The 18,507-nt window shown below is 41.5% G+C and overlaps 1 protein-coding gene across 2 annotated transcripts in view; it reads left to right on the top strand.

Annotated features, from left to right (window-relative positions):
• Positions 1-15,439, top strand: part of efna3b (ephrin-A3b) — a 72,142-nt gene extending 56,703 nt beyond the window's left edge. For both annotated transcript variants that reach the window (XM_086311725.1, XM_086311724.1), the window contains 4 exons: positions 4,206-4,498; positions 5,245-5,310; positions 6,296-6,373; positions 14,816-15,439. In XM_086311725.1, the coding sequence (XP_086167851.1) occupies positions 4,206-4,498; positions 5,245-5,310; positions 6,296-6,373; positions 14,816-14,934 (556 nt within the window). In that variant the 3' untranslated portion in view covers positions 14,935-15,439. The remainder of the gene's footprint in view (positions 1-4,205; positions 4,499-5,244; positions 5,311-6,295; positions 6,374-14,815) is intronic.
• The last annotated feature ends 3,068 nt before the right edge of the window (positions 15,440-18,507 follow it).

The following is an 18,507-nucleotide window of genomic DNA, read 5'->3' as shown; positions in this document are numbered from 1 at the left end:
TTTTATATATCTATGTACTAATGTTTGCTATCTGTTACATTGTGTTTTTTAATGTCTTTCCTTTTGTTTCCATGGCAATTTTCAAGCCCACTGCTGAAATTGAGCTTTTATTTTAAAATTTGCTACAAAGTAACGTTCTCCCACATTTGCTTACCTGTCATGGCAAGGTTTAATAAGCCATAAGAAAAATATGCTTAATAAGTAACATTTTCCACCTTAGCCGGGGCATCAGCGAGCTTTCACACCATCCCTTGTTTAAAATACCCTGCATTAGAATAATTGTAACAAATGAGAGCATTTTCAGCAGTTAATCAAACACTGCTGGTACAGTGAAATAGTGGAGCTATGCCTGGACACGTATCCCACGTAATGGGAATCACATAGATGTGCCATACACTATGCAGCATATTGACCAATGTGCTGTTCTCACAAAAAACATGGTCCTAAGGGGGAGACCCTCTCGCTGAATTAAATATTTGAGCTTCTACCTATCCTTATTGTCCTCCGCTGTCCACAAAATCTTCCATGTAACCAACAGAAGAGCACAGTAAGCCAGTCCCACTAGCTCTTGTTATAAAAAGGAACGATGGCGCTTACTGTCAAGTGCTTTATTGATATATGATGCTCCAACAGTCCACACAGATAATAAGTAGATAGAGGGTAACTCTGTGGCATTATGTTGCCTATGACTGATTTATACAGGCAACATACTCTCTCTCTCTCTCTGTATCTCCCTCACACTCTCTGATGTGATTTTACAGTAGTGACATTGATCCAGGCCCACTTTGATCTTGCTCTTAGCTGTTGCTCGCTCTCACTCCCTCCAGCTATCACCCTTGGCTCTCTGGTTGCTAGAGTCTGCTGTTTTTAACCCCAACTACCCCTCGTCTCATGCTATAAATCTTCTCATCTTTCTCTCCGTCTTTCCATCGCTCCATCTCTCTGGCGGATCTGTATACAAGTGATCTTTTGCTCTTGGAAACTTTTGCTCAGGCCGATGAAATGTCCCATCAGGTCTCTGGCTGTTATCAGCGTCACCTAGCCAGGTATCACTTGTAAGAGAGGAAATTAGTGGTGCCTCAACACAAAAGGAAACTGAGGCATCAGGAGGCAGCATCAGCAAGCAGCACATTCTGACTTTTCATAACCTGCTGGGCTGTATCGCTGCGTCTCTCTTTGTTTGGAATTTCAGGAAGCGTTACGATCTAATAAACTCCGGTATCATAGAGGGGAATAAAAGAAAATTCCAAAATGAGGCTGAACATTTTGTGATAGTCTTCTCAGCCAGAGCGACTTTCGCTCACGACTCTCAGGAAATCTGTTTTTAAAATTAAAATATTTATTGCATTTTCTTTGGACTTGAAGCAGACGGCAGGAACGATATGGCTGGTACGTGACTATCGCAGCTTCTTTGCTCAAAAGAATGTTTTGGTACATGAATGATAGTCGTCAATATTTCAGTAACTGTGAGTCGACTTTTTGTTGGTAAATAAAAATGAATAAAAAAAAGTGTTTTATAGAAGAATTAACACATTTCTCTAAAAACATGAGTACATTAGTGTGTACCATTATGGTTAAAAATATAGTGAGCAAAGCATGTTAACAGCGTCTTGCATATACTGGAAACGCTGACCCAGGATTCTAATGCAGTGTCGCACTCATGCAGTAAATTATAGCTTAAAAGCTTTTTGTTTATTTGTTGGCCACATTATTGGACATCTTTTGAGCCGTAGTTAAACTGAACTGCTTTATACTGAAACGTTTCTATATTTACTGACATATGCATCGACTAAAATGTAAAAATGCCTTACTGTGTAACGCACTCGAGTAAAACCAAAACATGCTTTATTGGCTCGTTTTTATTACCTGCATATTTTCTGATTAAAATTTATCTCAACTTGTCAAATTCATCGGGGTCATTCTTCTGATGAGAGAGTCTCAGTTCACATAATTCATAACTACATTTAAAGCGAATATTCAAACACACTGTATTTTTTATTATATGAGCAACATATAATGAAATCTGATTGTGTTGTTAAAATTGTTCAAAATGCCACATTGCATTTATTGTGCGTGGTTTTTGCTTTTTTTTTCTTCAGCTTTTCATGTCTTCTGTGTCACGTAGTTGGTCATTAATCGAGTAATAATAATAAAAAAATCCTTGTGTATAGTTCAGAATTTGGATCATTTTTGTTTAATGCAATCAGTCTTTCTGCTTATGCAAGAGCCGTATAATTATTGTGATATATGAATAAGACTGCAATGCTCTATCTGCTCTTTAATCTCACTCTGAAATTGGTCTGATTTTCCGATTATCCACGGCGTGAAACAAAGGCTATTATATGATCTGATGCCACTTTTATATAAGATTGGTTTTGCTGTTAAGTCACTTATGTAGGATTTTATGTGCGTACATGTGTGCGTGTCAGAGATGGGGCTCCTAAAGATGTCAAGATATCAAATAAATGGCTGGCAAATCGCAGCGCTGTACGCTCGGAGAAATGCTCATTCGTACCTACTACACACCAAACCAGGACATACACAGTGGGAATCCTGTGGCATCTTTTATCTTGGAGGAGTGATTTGCTTTCAGATTATTCAAGATGCCCTGAGATGCCCTTCCCCTCATTTTCTCTCACTTTCTTTTCTGCCACTATCACTTCATCTTTCAAAACTTGCTTTTCTTTGGTATCATAAAACTCGCCAATTGCTGCTTCTTTTTTTTTCTTTTTTCTTTGTCTGCTCTATTCTGGCTTTCACTCCTCTTCTACTCAATTTGCATTCACACCTCCCTAGTGGAACCAAACTCATCGCTCACTCGAGTCCTTTCTCGCTTGCTTTCCATGTCTCTCTCTTTTGCATTCACTATAAATATAGTTCCCTTAAAGCATTTTCTGCATTTTTCTACCACTAATGCCAGAAAAAGTAAATCTCCTCTGCAGGCTATTAAGTGATGCAATGAGTGAAAGTGAGAGGGGTGGATAGGAGACGAGGCAAAAGGAGTAAAGGATGAATGTCGAACAATTAGTCTTAGGTTGCTCTGAAAGAAAGAGATGAGAGAAAAATGAAGAGGTCAGAGAAAAAAGAAATTCAGGATGGATTTAAAGAGAGCGGTAAGAAGTGATGGAGAGAAGGAGACATTGAGAGCAGTGTTTCGATCTTCATTTAATAATTGAATAATAATCTCCCTGGAGACATGACCTAGAACTGGCAAAGAGGGAGCGAGGCAGAGTCGGGCTGAGGATGACACACTGCTGCCCCCTTGTGATTTTATGGTGTCACCACTAGAGCGTCTGAGTGAACGAGAGCGGATGTGTGTACGCACATGCTCATCGGAGTGTGCATGATTTACAACTGCAGCCTGTCTCAGTCTCACAGATATGGGCCCGTGTCTGTGATGGGGAGAAAAAAAGGGGCTTTTGGATGTCAGGAAAGAACCTATTTCACTTTGTCACAGAAACTACACACACACATAGGCGCGCACACAAGCTCCCAGACACAGAATCAGACCTTATCTTCCTGTCAAGCTGAATCTTTTTTAGGGTTGACGCTGATATATGAGCTTTGGGGGGTAAGAAACGTTGCCGGGACGTTGACGGTTGACGTGAGTGCAACGTTGCGCTCAGGTTGATGTACGAGCAGTGGGGTTAGGGGACAACGCTGCGCTGACACCAGGAGAAGGAGCTGTGGCCCTGGGGCCTTGAGTCCATTCTGAAGAGCCAGCTCCGCATTCTTTGCATGCAGCAGCCCCGCAGCCACGAATACACACCCTCGCCCCCTTAAGCACACACCCGCTTACTGGTATTAATAACTCGATACCTCTGAAACAAAGATTTGTGTTACGCCCGGTGATTGTTCAAGCAGAAAGCATCCGAAAGACAAAATCCCGTGCAGTGATCTGAGATGTTACATCGCTGCTGCTGCTGTGCAGTGATGTATGTGATACTGAGTGTTGAGGAAATGCCCAAAGCATGTTTATGTTTGTTTGTGTCATCTGTGTACGAACATACTCAAAAATTAGCACTCATAATATAAAGAGTGTAAAATGTGTGTTCATCAACACCTCTGTTCAGCTTTGCAATGGCACTGATTTCAAAAAAATGATGTAAATGATGACAGAAAGTGCCAGAATTTCAAGTAATATTTATATGTAGCTGTTTTGAGTGTTTAATAATTTAATCTCTGCTGCTTCTCTGCTTGTCCAGTCTGCGTAGGGAGGGCTACACAATGCAGGTGAACGTCAACGACTACCTGGACATCTATTGCCCTCATTACAACGACAGCCAGCGCATGGTGGGCACCGGAGAGCAGTACGTCCTCTACATGGTCAGCTACCGCGGTTACAGGAGCTGTGATCCCCAGATGGGCTTCAAGCGGTGGGAGTGTAACCGGCCTCACGCCCCCCACGCGCCCATCAAGTTCTCCGAGAAGTTCCAGCGCTACAGCGCCTTCTCGCTGGGCTACGAGTTCCACGTCGGCCAGGAGTATTACTACATCTGTGAGTGGAATCGAACCTCCTGTATATCTTATAAAAGAAATTTCACTAATGTCGTAAATGTCTAGATATAAATATTAAAGAACGATGTTATTGAGGTCAGAGCAGCAGGTTAAAAAAAACCCTGCTCGTTACAATATTACACATATAACTTTTATCTTTGAATATTCGGCTCGATCATCCAAGTCATGTCCTCGAGTAATATGGGGATGACAAATTGCAGCCTCACATTTAATCATATCGCCCTGCAGCCGTGCAGGCTCATCCATTTTGTTGATTGCTAATCAAATTAACTTGCAGCACCTTGTGCCAACAAGCCACTGTATAAATAATGAACTTTTAGCCTGTCATAAAACAGTGCCAAAACAGATATTACTGACTGTATAATCGGTGCAGTACTCATTTACTCCTGTACATATTTGTGTGTATTTGTGGGTTTGGTAATATTAACGTAGGATTCTGGTAGGTAAGTGAGCAAATCTACAAGAATCATGTGCCATCCTAACATTTTCAGACCACATGCAATAAAACATTCTACCCACCTTCTCGAGTCATTGTTTTGTGTCGCTGATTGCCAGCCGGTTGATTAGTCAAGTAGTAGTAACATAACATCTGGCTGATTGTTTTTCTATTTAACAAATGCATGATAATAGTGACCCAAACGGTTAATTCTGGCTATATTTAAGTACAAGCTCTGTAACAAAAGTGCACACGGCATTTAATTTATTGTGTGTTATTTTGTTGTGCAGCCACGCCCACTCATCACCACGGACGCGCCTGTCTGAGACTACGAGTGTACGTCTGCTGCTCCACGGGTAAGTCTCCTGCTTTGTGTTTGGGGGGGGGGGTGATGTTTGACCTATAATGCTTGGACTTGTTCGCAGGCTTTACCTGGACCCATCTGGCCACTCTGCCCATCTGGAAAGCACCAGGCTCCCAACGAACTCACACACTCTCTGCATACAGATGCACACACAATCTAAATACAGCCTAAAACAGGCAGAGCTATTAATACTGCTGCTGAGTCTCCTGCAGCATTTTCACTCACAGCATAGCCCCCCACGTCCCAGCTCCTCTTTTTTCTCTTCTTCCCCGTCTCACTCTTCTTTCACTTTCTCTCTCTCTCCCTCTCTTTACAGCAGCAAAAAAAGGGAGCAGCTTCAGCTTTGAAGGCCCTCAACCCCCTCCTGCTTCCTCTCCACTCCTCTCCCTCTCTCTTCCACCCCTCCTCCCTCTCTCCCTGTCAGAATCCATTTATTGCCGTGTGCGGTCAGTGGGTGGCTATGTATATGTAGTGTTATCCTCTCTCGCTCTCCTGCCACCCTTCAATCTCTCGACCCGCTCTCACTCACTTTCACACACACACACACACACACACACACACACACACACACACACACACACACACACACACACACACACACACAGACTTTGATCCCTGGCCTGTCCGGTCCTTTGTAGTATTAACCTCTCCTCCCTCTTTCACCCCCACAACTCCATCACTCTCCATCCCTTTTCACACACTGACTCTCTTCAGTTTGATCTGCCTCTCCTCACATTCCCTCTTTTCCCCGTCTCTCTCTATCTTTTTGTCAGGGCTTCTTGTGATATTGTGGCTTGTCAGTCGGCATGCTGTGGGGTTTTTCAACCCTGCACCCTTGTCATGCCACTCTATTGGATGTCATGTTGGAAGTAATTAAAGTCCTCTTGGTTGGAGCAATAGTTTAACCCCTGCTCCCTTTTTTTTCAGCTCAATTACTTTTCTCTCTCTCTCTCTCTCTCTCTCTCTCTCACACACAGCTTCTGATGTGGACGATGAGCCAGGGCCTACAGATGGAGTCTACACGCTTAGACCAGGCCTAAAAATTGATGAGCTTGGTGAGTAATACACACAGGAAGTTCAGGAAGTGTAAGACACATCTGTCTGTTGCAGCTCGATTCACAAAAACAGCGACAGACTCTGATTTTGATCACTTTAGTACCAAATCAAGGAAATCAGATTATTTGCCTTCAACGTCTCATTGAAGTTAAAGCAGAGTTCATAAATTCATAAACAAGCAACAATGTATTAGTTATTAGTCTGAAATATTAAGTGACTGAAAATATGGAATAACAACTTCCTATTAATGCTGCTCGCTGTATTTTCAGCAGTGGATTATTGCAAACATGGATACGACACGCTTGTATTGGATTTGCTTGCAATTTTTAAAAAAAACGCATATGGTAGAAGATCATCAGCATTATTCTTTGAACGCGTCAGCTGGCTGACCAATGATATTGATATAGATGGCAGTGCGACTGTGCAGCATCAAAAGTGGCTAACCAAGTGAAATGATATTCAGCGCAGTTAACTTCACAGCGCCAGCTGGCTTGGCAAGCTGCTGATCCTGCTAAACAACGACATGAATATTCATTTCACACATTTCATGCCGTTTTCACCCAGATGAGCAGAGAACACAGAGTTTCTTGAAAATTTACAACAAAAAGTATAAAATTCATTCAGAAAAGCGGGGCCTCTTTAGATATCCCGTATTCAGATAGCCCCTGCCCGTTTGGAACTGCTTCCTGTTTGTCGTTGTGTTGCTCCGATTTGGAGTTATATGATTAAATTGATCGTGTGTATAATGTGAAATCTGTTGGCAGCGATTTAAGAGAGAAGCGAAGAAGTAAATCAAAAAATGACAGACTTTGGGATCACCTGTTCATATTGTTGATTTTTAGTGTTGTGGCAACAGCATAGCAACACAGTAACAACATGCAGGTAGCTTGGCCTACCTATCCAGCAGCCGTTACACAACCAGGCATGCTGGTATCAATCATAATCCTGTCTAGCTATCACACGCTCTCCTCCAAGGTATCTTGTAAAATATGGCGTTGCGTTGTTGTTAATCTCCCCGTGTGCCTGAGTGTTTGTGTGTGCGCGCGCTCGCATGCGCGCACGCGTGTAAGTCAGTTTGTTCTAATAATTGTCGTAAGAAAACTCATGACTGGCTGCGGCAAATAGCTGCAGGTCATGCGAGTTTCTGTGAGATACCGCTCCCTCGCTTCTTTTTCCTCTCATCATTCTTTCATCTTATTTCACTCTCACTCCATCTCCTTTCTCTATGCCCTCCTCATGCCTCTGCCTTTTAATTCCCATCTTCCGTTTTTCCTCCGAGAGCACAAGTAGCAATGCAGTCGAGGAGAAAGCCACCTAAACTCAGTTTATTCACCTTTTGATGTGTGAAATTGAGTTTTTCCCTCGTTTAATACTTTTCCCGCCCCGAAGCGATATTTATCTTAGGTTTTATGGTATTCATTAACACTATCACAGTGATATTAAAAAAAGTTTGAAATATTTTTATGCCAAAACAATTTTTAGAGCTAAAAATTCCCATTCGCTACTTAGCAACAATATATTACAATATGTACGATATATTCTTATCACATTTCCTCAGTACTTGGTCCTTCCTTGCTTTCTTTTCTAATACAGTAAATGCAAAACATGATTATTGCAAAATAAAATCTGTTCGCTACACATGTACAGATTTTTTATGCGAAGGAAAAGGACATTAAAGATCATTTCAACAGAAGAATATCTACATTTAATGTGTTAAACTGATAGAGACAGCTCGAGGACATGGCACTCTAGCTGTACTGTTGATAGTGAGCGGCTAACACAATAGCTGAAAAGAAATTACCCCAGCCCCTATGGGTCTTTTTCACCTGTAGTGCTGTGTTGCCAATTAAATTAATACGATAACCCAAGTGGTGTGAGAGGAAGTGAGAAGATCAGCAGGGAGCTGCGAAACGAGCTGAAGACAAAGAAGTGGTACAGTTTCCTGTTCTCCTCCTTCGCTCTCAGTCCTCCTGGCTGCCGGTTAGATGTCCTCACATCGTAGTTTTAATTACTGTTACTGAAGTTTCACACAGACTGCGCAGTTCAAATCTGCCTGATTATTGTGTGTAGAAATGTTGAAATAACTCAAATGTTGCGTATTGGAACCCACCCGTGTCTTTCTCCCCCCTTCTCTCCTCGCAGTTTATTTCCTGGGCACCTTCCCCTTTCAATCAATGTGGTTCCCTGCTGAATACGGCCACTAGCATTAGATTTCATTTAGATCTCATTTACAACGCAGATGGAATGGCGCTAGCTGCTCCCCGTGCAACCGTGCGATTACTGAAGGCTTTCAGTGGGAGGACGCTCATTTTCCCACCCTGTTGGCTCAGATTACTGCATCCGATGATCAGCTCTGGCCATTAGTAGAAAAATCTGTAGCGTGTTCTTGTTAATGGGGCTTGTTGTAGCAATTACTATTCCTATGAGCACAGTGTGTTTAAGGTACTTGGCATCAGAAGACAGCACAGTTACAGATCAACGTTTTCATACCTGCAGTTTGTAAATTTTGTAAATTCTCCCTATGCTGTGGTTTCTTTTTGAGGAAAAAAGGTAGCAGGTAATTATGATGTGCCACTGCAAGGGATGTGTGAAAGTTCAGCCCACTGGGTGTTAAGATATAGCTGGCAAAGCAGAGGTGAGAGGAAAGTCAGGTGTTTAGGACGGCAGTTTGTGAGCCCTGCTACATTACAGCACACCTGGCTACAGGAGCTCAAACTCCAGGTCACCCGGTAGTTGCATCGAGGTCAAGAGCCCGTGCTCATCACAAATAAACTTATTTCGGATTGTTGTGAGGACCTTTTTTCTAAAAAAAAAAAAGAAAAAAAAAAGCGGGGGGTCTATCTGTACGTGAATGATCACACCTCTCCAATCGAACTGCCCCAAAAGTGAAAAACAACTGTTTTAGCTGGACTTAGGTGTGAAAGTACCTGTCACTGTTTTTTAGGTCAATTTGTAGAAAGAGTTGTGAGACAGTTTGCACTCAACCAGTTTAAACCATCTCTATCTGGCAAGCTTACACGTTTGCTGTAACGTGCAAACCTATTTATGCATTTTTGTGGTGTATGGGAGAGCTGAATAACACAATTGCAACCTTTAAACACGCCTTAAATATTTGGTTTACAAAGCTAAGATTACACGAGAAAAACAGAAGCGAGATGGTCGAGTGCATTCTGGAGCAAAGTGTAACAAATAAGTAAATATTTAAAATGTGTTTTATTTATTATTTGCCCAATAACATGAATAACTCGAGCTTACCATTTATCCCTTCCAAATGTCACTGCTAATGATTCTGTTTACTTGCAGTTAAACTCCTGGAAAGCGTAATTATTTGCATACATGCATGCGGTCTGCTGTCAGTTTCTTTTGAATTTCTTCAGCAATCTAACAGCTGTTTGTTTGTGGCGTTTGTTTGGACAGCCAGTGTTTGTTTAGCTAACGTTCCCTCTTTATTTTTAAGTAACCTGCCTCTGATTTAGCATGTCAAACTCTGTTTACTAGTCGCGGCGAGAGCTGCGCGGCTTTTGCAGACAGTTGACTATTGTCTTCGGAGGCTCTGCGAGATGTTTGTTAAATAAAGACTATGTTGAAAGACGTGTGTATGAACCAGTCAGGCGGGATCTGATGAAAGGCGCTCTTGTAACAGTCTCGGTCACAGTTTTTGTGTGTTTGTTTTTTTTCTAACCTGCGTCTCTGAAGCCTCAGTACTATGTAAAAATGCAGTACTAAATCACTGCAGTGCCCCTTTAATGAGGGCTTTCTGATGCAAGAGCGCCACAAATTATAAGCTCTGAGAAGACTCAACACATCTCACAGTGTCAACAAAGTCACTCTTAAATTATTTATGCCAGGACGTTTCTACTGAATTGCATAATGCTGTAAAAGTTCTTTTTAAATTACTCAGTATTCATAAAATACAGAATAAGGTCAGATTTATACTCCCACAGTAACATAATGTAGTATAAAATGTGTATAAAAGAGGATTTAGCTCACACACTCCTTCACAAACACAGATTAGACAGACGTAATCCAGTCTAAGCTACAGCACTGTGCAAAAGCTACTCTTATTTTCTTAAATTTTAGAATAAAATGCCTTTATTTTTGATTATATGGGAGTACAATGAAATTTGAAGCCTGTCTCTGAGTGCTACAGATGGATAGATTGCCGTTTGGACCTTGATTGTAGACCTGCTCGAGTGAAGGTAGCTGGTTGTCCTCTATGTTGATTTAATGACTCTCTGAACAGCTTTCTTGTCAGCCTCGGTGCAGCTGGCATACCACACCAAGATGCCAGGCTAAGTATACTCCACCGAGCTGTGGTAGAAGGACACAAGCAGCTGTTTGAGCAGGTTTGCTCTTTGCAGTGTTTCTAAGAAGTCAAATGGCTTCTGTGTCTTCTTCACGCGAGAGGTTGTGTTTAGAGTCCGTGTGAGATGAGTGTGCCGAGGATTTTAAAGCTGGGCACTCTCTCTACAATGTTTCCACTTATGCAAAGCGGAGCAGGTTCCTCTTCACGTCTCCTGAAGCTGACGATCAACTCTATATTTGGCTTCCAAGGAGACTTTCTTGCAGTTTTTAAAAAGCGGCCGTGAGCAATGGTTCTCCAGGCTTCCTGAAAGTCTTTCAAAGTTTTTCTTTGGGCATTGGCTGATTTTTCACTAATTTTCAGTACAGTCTTTCTGTCTGAGGGAAATGTCAGATGATTTTTTTGTTAAGTCCTTTATCACTGAGCTATTAATCACTCAATTTATTTATTTAACTCAAGGGATGAACCACTATTGTGTGTTGGCACATCTTTAGACTCTTTATTATTAGCAGCCTGTAGCAAAAACACACGATTTCCTTTCATTTCTTTATCTGAGTCTATGAAAAATGTCAAAGATAATATAGTTTGACAGAATAAAATATCTCTTTCGGGTGTGTAGTGCTTTCTGTAAAAAAAACTGAGGAAACTGGACAAGTGGTGGACAAACAAGTGACAGCTCTAAAATAGTATCTACACCAGCATCCGGAAATCATGCAAAGACCTGACACAGGAAAGATGCATCTAGATATTCAGCTGTTCCATCTACTGTACTGAAGCTTCATCAGAAATGGCCTCAGTGGAAGAGTGGCTGTAATGAAGCCACTCTTAAAGAAGCTTATGGAAGGGAAACAGGGAGAAAAGGCCAAATTACACAAAAATGGGAGCAACAGGTCTGATGGAGTGATGAATCCAAATGAGAAATTTCTGATTCTGATTTGATTTAAATTAAATACCATCTGCAAAGCATCTGATTGGCACGAGAATGATCCCAAACACACTGCCTGTGCTGCAAACACACACCTAAATAGAAAAACACACAGTGGAACACCATCAATCATGGATTGGCCTCACCAGAGCCCAGCCCTCAACATTATTGAAGCAGTGTGGGATCATCTTGACAGAGAACAGAAGAAAAGGCAGCCAACATCCAAGGAAGAGTTTTGAATGTCCTTCAAGAAGCCTGGAAAACTATTCCTGAAGAAATGACAGGAAAGCTTGTCTCAGAGAATTCAGGCTGTGTAGAAGTATAAAGGTGGTGATTTTCAAGCTCATTAGAACTGTAAAAACGTTATTTTTGCCTAATATACTATATTTCCATTTCGGTTTACACATGTTTCAAAAATGTCTTGGCAAGTTTCCCAGGAAATATGATGGGTGGCTCAAGACTTTTGCACAACACTGCATTTCGTGACTTCCAGATTTATAGACACTTACAGCTGTCTGAGCTTAATTATTAGGTAGATGCTACTTGCTTTTTGTGCACTGTAATATGTACATGCAGACGTTTGTATGTTTAGCTCAGCCCAGCGTGTCAGAAGGTCACAATGCACCTCACATGACCTTTGCACAAACAACTTGTACGCCAATAATTATACGGTTATTAACAGCAGTGGCAGACTATGAGTGTCTGTGTGTCTCTGTGTAATGGGGCGATTAGCAGAGCCTCACTTTGGAACCAGTTGTACGAGATGCTCTGCCGTCTGCTGTTGGTGTCTACAAAACCACATTCCTCTGTCAGTCAGCACCAAAACAACAGTTTGAAGCCGCACAGTGTCCTGACCCCTCAGCTGCATACTCAGTTACACCACGGTCAAAGCATTTAACCTGAGCTCCGCTGCTGCATGGACCTCATTAGACTGGCTGGCAAAGCATACCAGAGAAGCCCATCTCTAAAACCAGGTGTCAGAGAGTCATTACTCTCCTGTCTGACCCACGGAGCAGCTGGAAATATTCTGGAGATAGATACAGCGACGAGTGGAAACACTGAGAGCAGCCCTGCTTTATTTCAATGCCATCAGACCGTAAACACAATAGTTGCTAATCAGCATCAGGGACCTTCTGTACAGACAGAAAATTGTGCTCCTGTCTGGTCTCCAGTCTTATTAATCAAATGACTACAGAGGGAGTGTCTGCCCCTGCGTGTGTCTCATAGGTGCAGGCTTGTAGCAAACTGTCTGCTCGGTCATGTGTTTCTCACTTTGACTAGACATCAAAGTTTGGTGTGTTGCCCTCAAGAAACCTATTTTTAGCCTGTTTCCAGGTGTAAGTGCAGGGGTATTGGGGCTATTACAGTGCATACAGTAGATTTATGTCTCAGGTATGATGGGCAATGTGTCACCTTATTAGAACAATGAATGCTGTCTGGTAACAGCTGCAGTCTTTGTGTTGTTTTTAGTGCAGACTGACCATATTTCAGTGGGAGTAAGACTGAAAGCTGCCTTTTGTTCTCTTGGGCTGTCATCATTTTTTTTGTCACATTTGAGAAAAAGTTGTGCTGTGAAACCAGATTATAGCACATTTAGGAAGCCAGATAAACGCTTTTAAATGTTCCACTGAAGGATGAGCCGAGTTTTATTTATAGAGAACGCTTCAAAGCAGCAAAAAAGTGTTGCAGAAGTATGCCACCAAAACACAGGGAAAAAAGACAACTGGGCAATAGATAATCTAAAGAGTAATCGCTTTATTACATTGCCTACCCAATTACATACGGGTCTCAATTCTGTCAGACAGGTAGGTCTTAAGCGAGGATTTAGAGGGGAAAAATGTAGGACAGATCTGATATGAACGGGTAGTCTGTTCCGATGCTTAGAGGTGCCAGCTGAAAAAGTACAAAACCTCTTTGTTTGTAACTTGGACTTGAAACCACCTGGAGCATCTGGTCAGATGATCTAAGACAGGGATGGGCAACATGTCGTCTGAGACAAAGAGCCAGACTTTGAACAACAACATAATGCAGACTTATGCTTTGTGGATTGCGTAAGCATGGTATTCTTGTTTCAAAAATCAAGATATTTCTTTAGGACTTGTGACTGTTTTGTGTCAGTGGAGTGTACTGTAAAACAAAGTGCTCCATTTGAAGCCAGCTGTAGTCCTGGTACAGAGGCCAGGTAACAAGAGATAGCAGTTAGCTGAAATAACAATGCTTGTTTAAAACTAAAAACACACCAACAGAAATCCTGAAAGGCTCAGTGTGTTTGGGTACTGCACCCTGTGATACTTTGCTATACAGAATAACACATCCCAGCCACGTCACCTGAGGGGGAAAAAGTGCCTAAATTTTGTACCCCGAAGTTTAGCTGAAGTCTCAATTAGTAGAGGCTCTTGCTAATATTTTATATTATCTGTTATTTTAGTGTATTATTGTGTACTCCAGCCACTTGGTATTACTGGGTTGAACCTCTTTTGCCTAGAGAGCATCTATTTAACAAGGCACTGACATTTATTCATGATGCGAATCTCCTGTTCCACCACATCTCAAAGGGGCTCTACTGTATTGAGATGGATTTCAGGTTATGATTTTGGGGTCCTTTGAGTACAATAAACTCCTTTTCATGTTCATTAAACCAGTTTGAGATGATTTGATCTCTATGACGTGGCATATTATCCTGTTGGAAGCAGCCATCAGAAGATATGTACAGTGTGGTCATAAAGGGATTGTCAGGCCAGCAGCAATGTTTAGGATCGCTGTGGTGTTTAAATGATGCTCATTTGATGTTAAGGAGCCCAAAATGTACAAAGAAACTACCTAATACTACTTGACCATGTCTAATGTTCCTAAATGCATTTGAATTGTTGTCATGTGATTGGTTGATTAGATATTATTATTAGATTAGATATTTGCATGAACAAATTGCTGAACATTTGTACCTAATAAAGTGGCATGTGGTTATAGTGGTGATACATCGGAAAGTTGGAAAAAACTGTCCTTAACATGGTCTAAGATCAGACATAGAAATTTTGCAGCTAATATAAGGAGCGCTGCCGATGTTAAAGACGGCGTCTGAATGACCAAATAATAAAACCTTGGATTAAAAGTACAGAAAAATTCTCATCTGACATGATTATAATTAAGATCTCTCTGTCTCTCTCCTGTTGTTGTTGCGTTCTAATAGTTTCTCATTCTCTTTTATTTTTCAAGCTGAATTTAATCCTGTTATTCCCAAGCTGGAGAAGAGCGTCAGTGGAAGCAGCCCATCCAGGGATCGCCTTCTTCTCACCGTGACGATGCTCTTTTTGGCCGCTCTCTGCATCTCCTAGCAACGGCCATCCCATTAGCGTCACCATGCCAACTAGCCTTGGGAAGGTGTACAATATCGGAGGAGAGGATAGGAGAGGAGAGGCAAATAGAGCAGAAAGCAAGAGGAGCAAGACTTTGAAATTAGAGTTTGGAAGAATCACAATGTGTGTGTGTGGGGGGGGGGAGTGCGTGTGTCTTTGTGTGCGTGCGTGCATGTGTGTGTCTGTGTGTGTACAGCTGTGTGTTTGAGGGAGTGTGGTTTTGGCAGAGTACAGGCACCTTCAGACACTTGGTGACACAGACTGAACCATATCTGGCATTAAAGTCAGCCTGTGCCCACAGGTGCAGGTGGGGGTAGACTGTTTGTGAGTGTGTGTTTTTCTGTTTCTGTGTGCGTGTGTGTGAATGTGTGTGTGTGTGCATGAGCAGGCCAAATGTTGAGCTTGTTGAATCCTGCACACCACACAAAGCATTTATTCCACAGGTGAGGTGGAGCTCAAATCCTAATAAAAAGATGAAATCCAACCACCAAACTGAAACCTATTTGAAGACTTTCCCTTGGATCTGATTGGCTGTAAGAATCCTTAAGTCTAGTTGCCATAGTTTCTTGCAACAAATAGAACTGAAATGAACTGATTCATATAGATTTCAGCGGTACTGAACTGAAATTGCCTTTTTGTTGTTCTTGTTGTTGTTTATCTTGATACTGGGAGCTTTTCCCAGCACACAGAGGAAAAAAAAAAATGGAGCCAGCTGATGAACTATGTTGGCCCCATGTAGTCAAAGTAGCCGGTAGTTCATACACAGATAGACCCTGGGACTCCAGACCACCAGTGTTTCAGTTGCCATTTCCACTATGCTGTGTCATTCTGTGTTCACCATCAGCGCTCAGAAGGCAAAAGGACAGAAAGGGGTCATGGGAAAATACAAAGCATTTAAATGTCGACTCACCATTTTGAGGAAAAGATAGAAGAGGGGGAAAGGAACCTGAATATGTGGCATTGACAGACAGTGCAAGGGTTTGTGGACGTTAGAAGTTGCTGTGCTACTTTTCTGTCTTTTCCTTGAAGTACTCAGTTCGTCCTCTGCCAGCTCCGAGGTTAATGAAGCACACGATGGCCATCGAGCAGCCATGGATACACTCAGCAATACTACGCTCCTCACAAGCGACTGCAAGCTGTTCAGAGGAGAGGAAGGGGAACCCGGAGGAGGGGACGAGAGAGGAGGAGCAGTCACTCACACGAGCATCAATAAATAGGTCCTGTCCAAGCCATGTTGGTTTAGCGGCCTGCTCTACCAACCCTGTTCTCTGTATGCCCATATGTCAGTTGCCACATTTTTGCGTTTCTGTTTGAGTGTGTTTTATGCGTGCCCGAGTGGGGAAAAAACAAAACCATCTCGAGTGTGCTGTTTGTCTGTGTTTGAGAGTGAGAGAGAGACTATTTTAAAAGGTACTAGCAGCCTAAAAAAATACATACATCCACATACTGTACATCTTATAAGTATGAAAACGCAAAAAAGAAAAAAAAAATCAAAACACGACTAAAGCAGCAAGTTATACATACAAACCAAGTGCTTTGGTGGGGAGGTACAGCAGTCCAAAACTCAAACAAATGTACCAGTTGGTTGCTTCAGAATAGCGTTTCCATAGCAACTAGCACCTTATTCACCATGGTTACCCTACCCTGCCAACAGATGGACTCTACTAGGGCATGGCTTACCATAGTAGCTGATAACAATGATGAAGGTGATGTTGATTATAATGATAATAAAGAGGATGATGACGATGGACTGTGAGCTGGCCGTTAGTCGATAAGGACTGACGCCACGCGGCTCGCCCACCGGTACGTGAGGCGTTCAAGTACTCGTGTAAATGTCACAACAGAACAGAATGGAATTCTAATGTATTGAAATCTGACAAGGTGAAATGTGATGTAAGCATTTTTACAAACTTGAAGCTCAGTTTTCTTTGCGGTTGTTTTCCTTTCCTTTCTTTTTTTAATTTTCAGTTTTCTTGAGTTTGCTGTGGTACATAACTGCTTATGTTGAGATGGGAAGACGGGTTTTAAAAGTTTGAAAATTGGGTTGGGTTAAGCTTTATGTAAACCTGGGCTGCACTCTGTGATTCTCTTCAACTCGTTCAACTTTAAGGTAAAGTCATGCTGCATACTATGTTTTTAACAACAACACTGGCGCGTCGCTTTATTTCCTTTAAAAGACGCTCCGGTGACTATATACATGAGTTAGGAGATAATTAGGAGCATTAGTGAACTCGTGAGAACGTTTTTAAATGTAATCTCTGGCTCTGGGGTATAGACTGTAAATAAAAGATGGGCACAGCAACAGTGACATCACATATTGGTTTGTGAAGTCCAGTTTTGAAGCCATTATTTTAGCCTTTTGCCAACACTGCAAGCACAGGAAAGAGGTACAGTTCAGTGGCTTAACAGACAACTACTGGCTACAGCTTCCTGGCAGTCCACATGCCTAATTATGATAACTTTAACCTTTAGAAAAGTTAAACGGATAAGTAAACTAAGCTGAACTTTAGCCTTGAAATTTTAAATAGATGTCTTGTTTAATCAGTAAGGGCCATGACATTTGAAAAATATAGGCTTGTACAAGACATGACTTCTGAGAGGAGTTACAGAGTTGCATCATGGGAATTGTAAGATCAAGTATTTTTGAGTTGAGGATTTTATAGTGTGGACAGAAAGTTGGTATTTGTTATCTGTTTTAGCTGTTCTCGTTTTCATTTTGGCCATGTGCTTTTATCTTAAAGAAATCCCAGATTTATAAAAGGGAAGTACTAAAGTGATAACCTTTTAAAATAAACTATGTCTGTTTGCTATTAATTGTATATAGATAGCATATGTTTCACTGAGGCAGAGATATATTTTGAACCTTTTTAAAGGTGTAATTTTTACCTATTTTGGCCTTTTTGGAGACCTAAATGGGTTAAAATGATCAACATGTCTAGTAAGAAAAACTGAAAAGAATGCAAGTAAGTCTAATGAAATGTCACCCTGACAAGAGATTGTGCCTGTGGAAATAAACAAACAATTAAAAGACCATGTGTGATCCAGCCCCAGGTGTACATATAGCTCATGGTGGGAGGGTGAAGGAGGAAAGGTTTGGGTTCGGGTGTCCAATGGGAGAATTGAAGAGTTTGAAAGGTTAAATCACTCTTCAAGAAGTTGCACTTAAGAACTCAGACACGCGGGCAAGAAAACATGTATGTGTGTTCATGGGTGCGTTCGTGTGTGCAAATTATTGAGAGAGAGCGAGTGAGTGAGCGAGCGACAGACTCTTTGTTTCTGATCTTTCCATGTGTGCGTATGAATGAGAAAATGTGACTGATTGTTGTCTGGCAAAACAATAAAAGCATTTACTAGTGTTGGAAACAACAATTACAATCATGTTTACCTTCGACTGGAATGACTTTAAATGAACTTGAAAATAAACTGTAAACTGAACGAACCATAACAGAGGTTATAACAATGATCATGATAACAAAATAATAAGCTTACAAATGTTACTTTTAACAAGACGTGTGTTCGCCTCTTTATTTGCTTCCCCCTGTTAATCTCCCT

This window comes from Aulonocara sp. 'chitande type north' Nkhata Bay, linkage group LG11 (assembly GCF_057382095.1).
Source record: "Aulonocara sp. 'chitande type north' Nkhata Bay isolate Kocher_YH1m ecotype deep benthic linkage group LG11, A_spYH_male_GT1.1, whole genome shotgun sequence".
Lineage (NCBI taxonomy): Eukaryota > Metazoa > Chordata > Actinopteri > Cichliformes > Cichlidae > Aulonocara > Aulonocara sp. 'chitande type north' Nkhata Bay.
The sequence above is the reverse complement of the archived record's forward strand: the minus strand, read 5'-3'. Positions and strand labels throughout refer to the sequence as shown.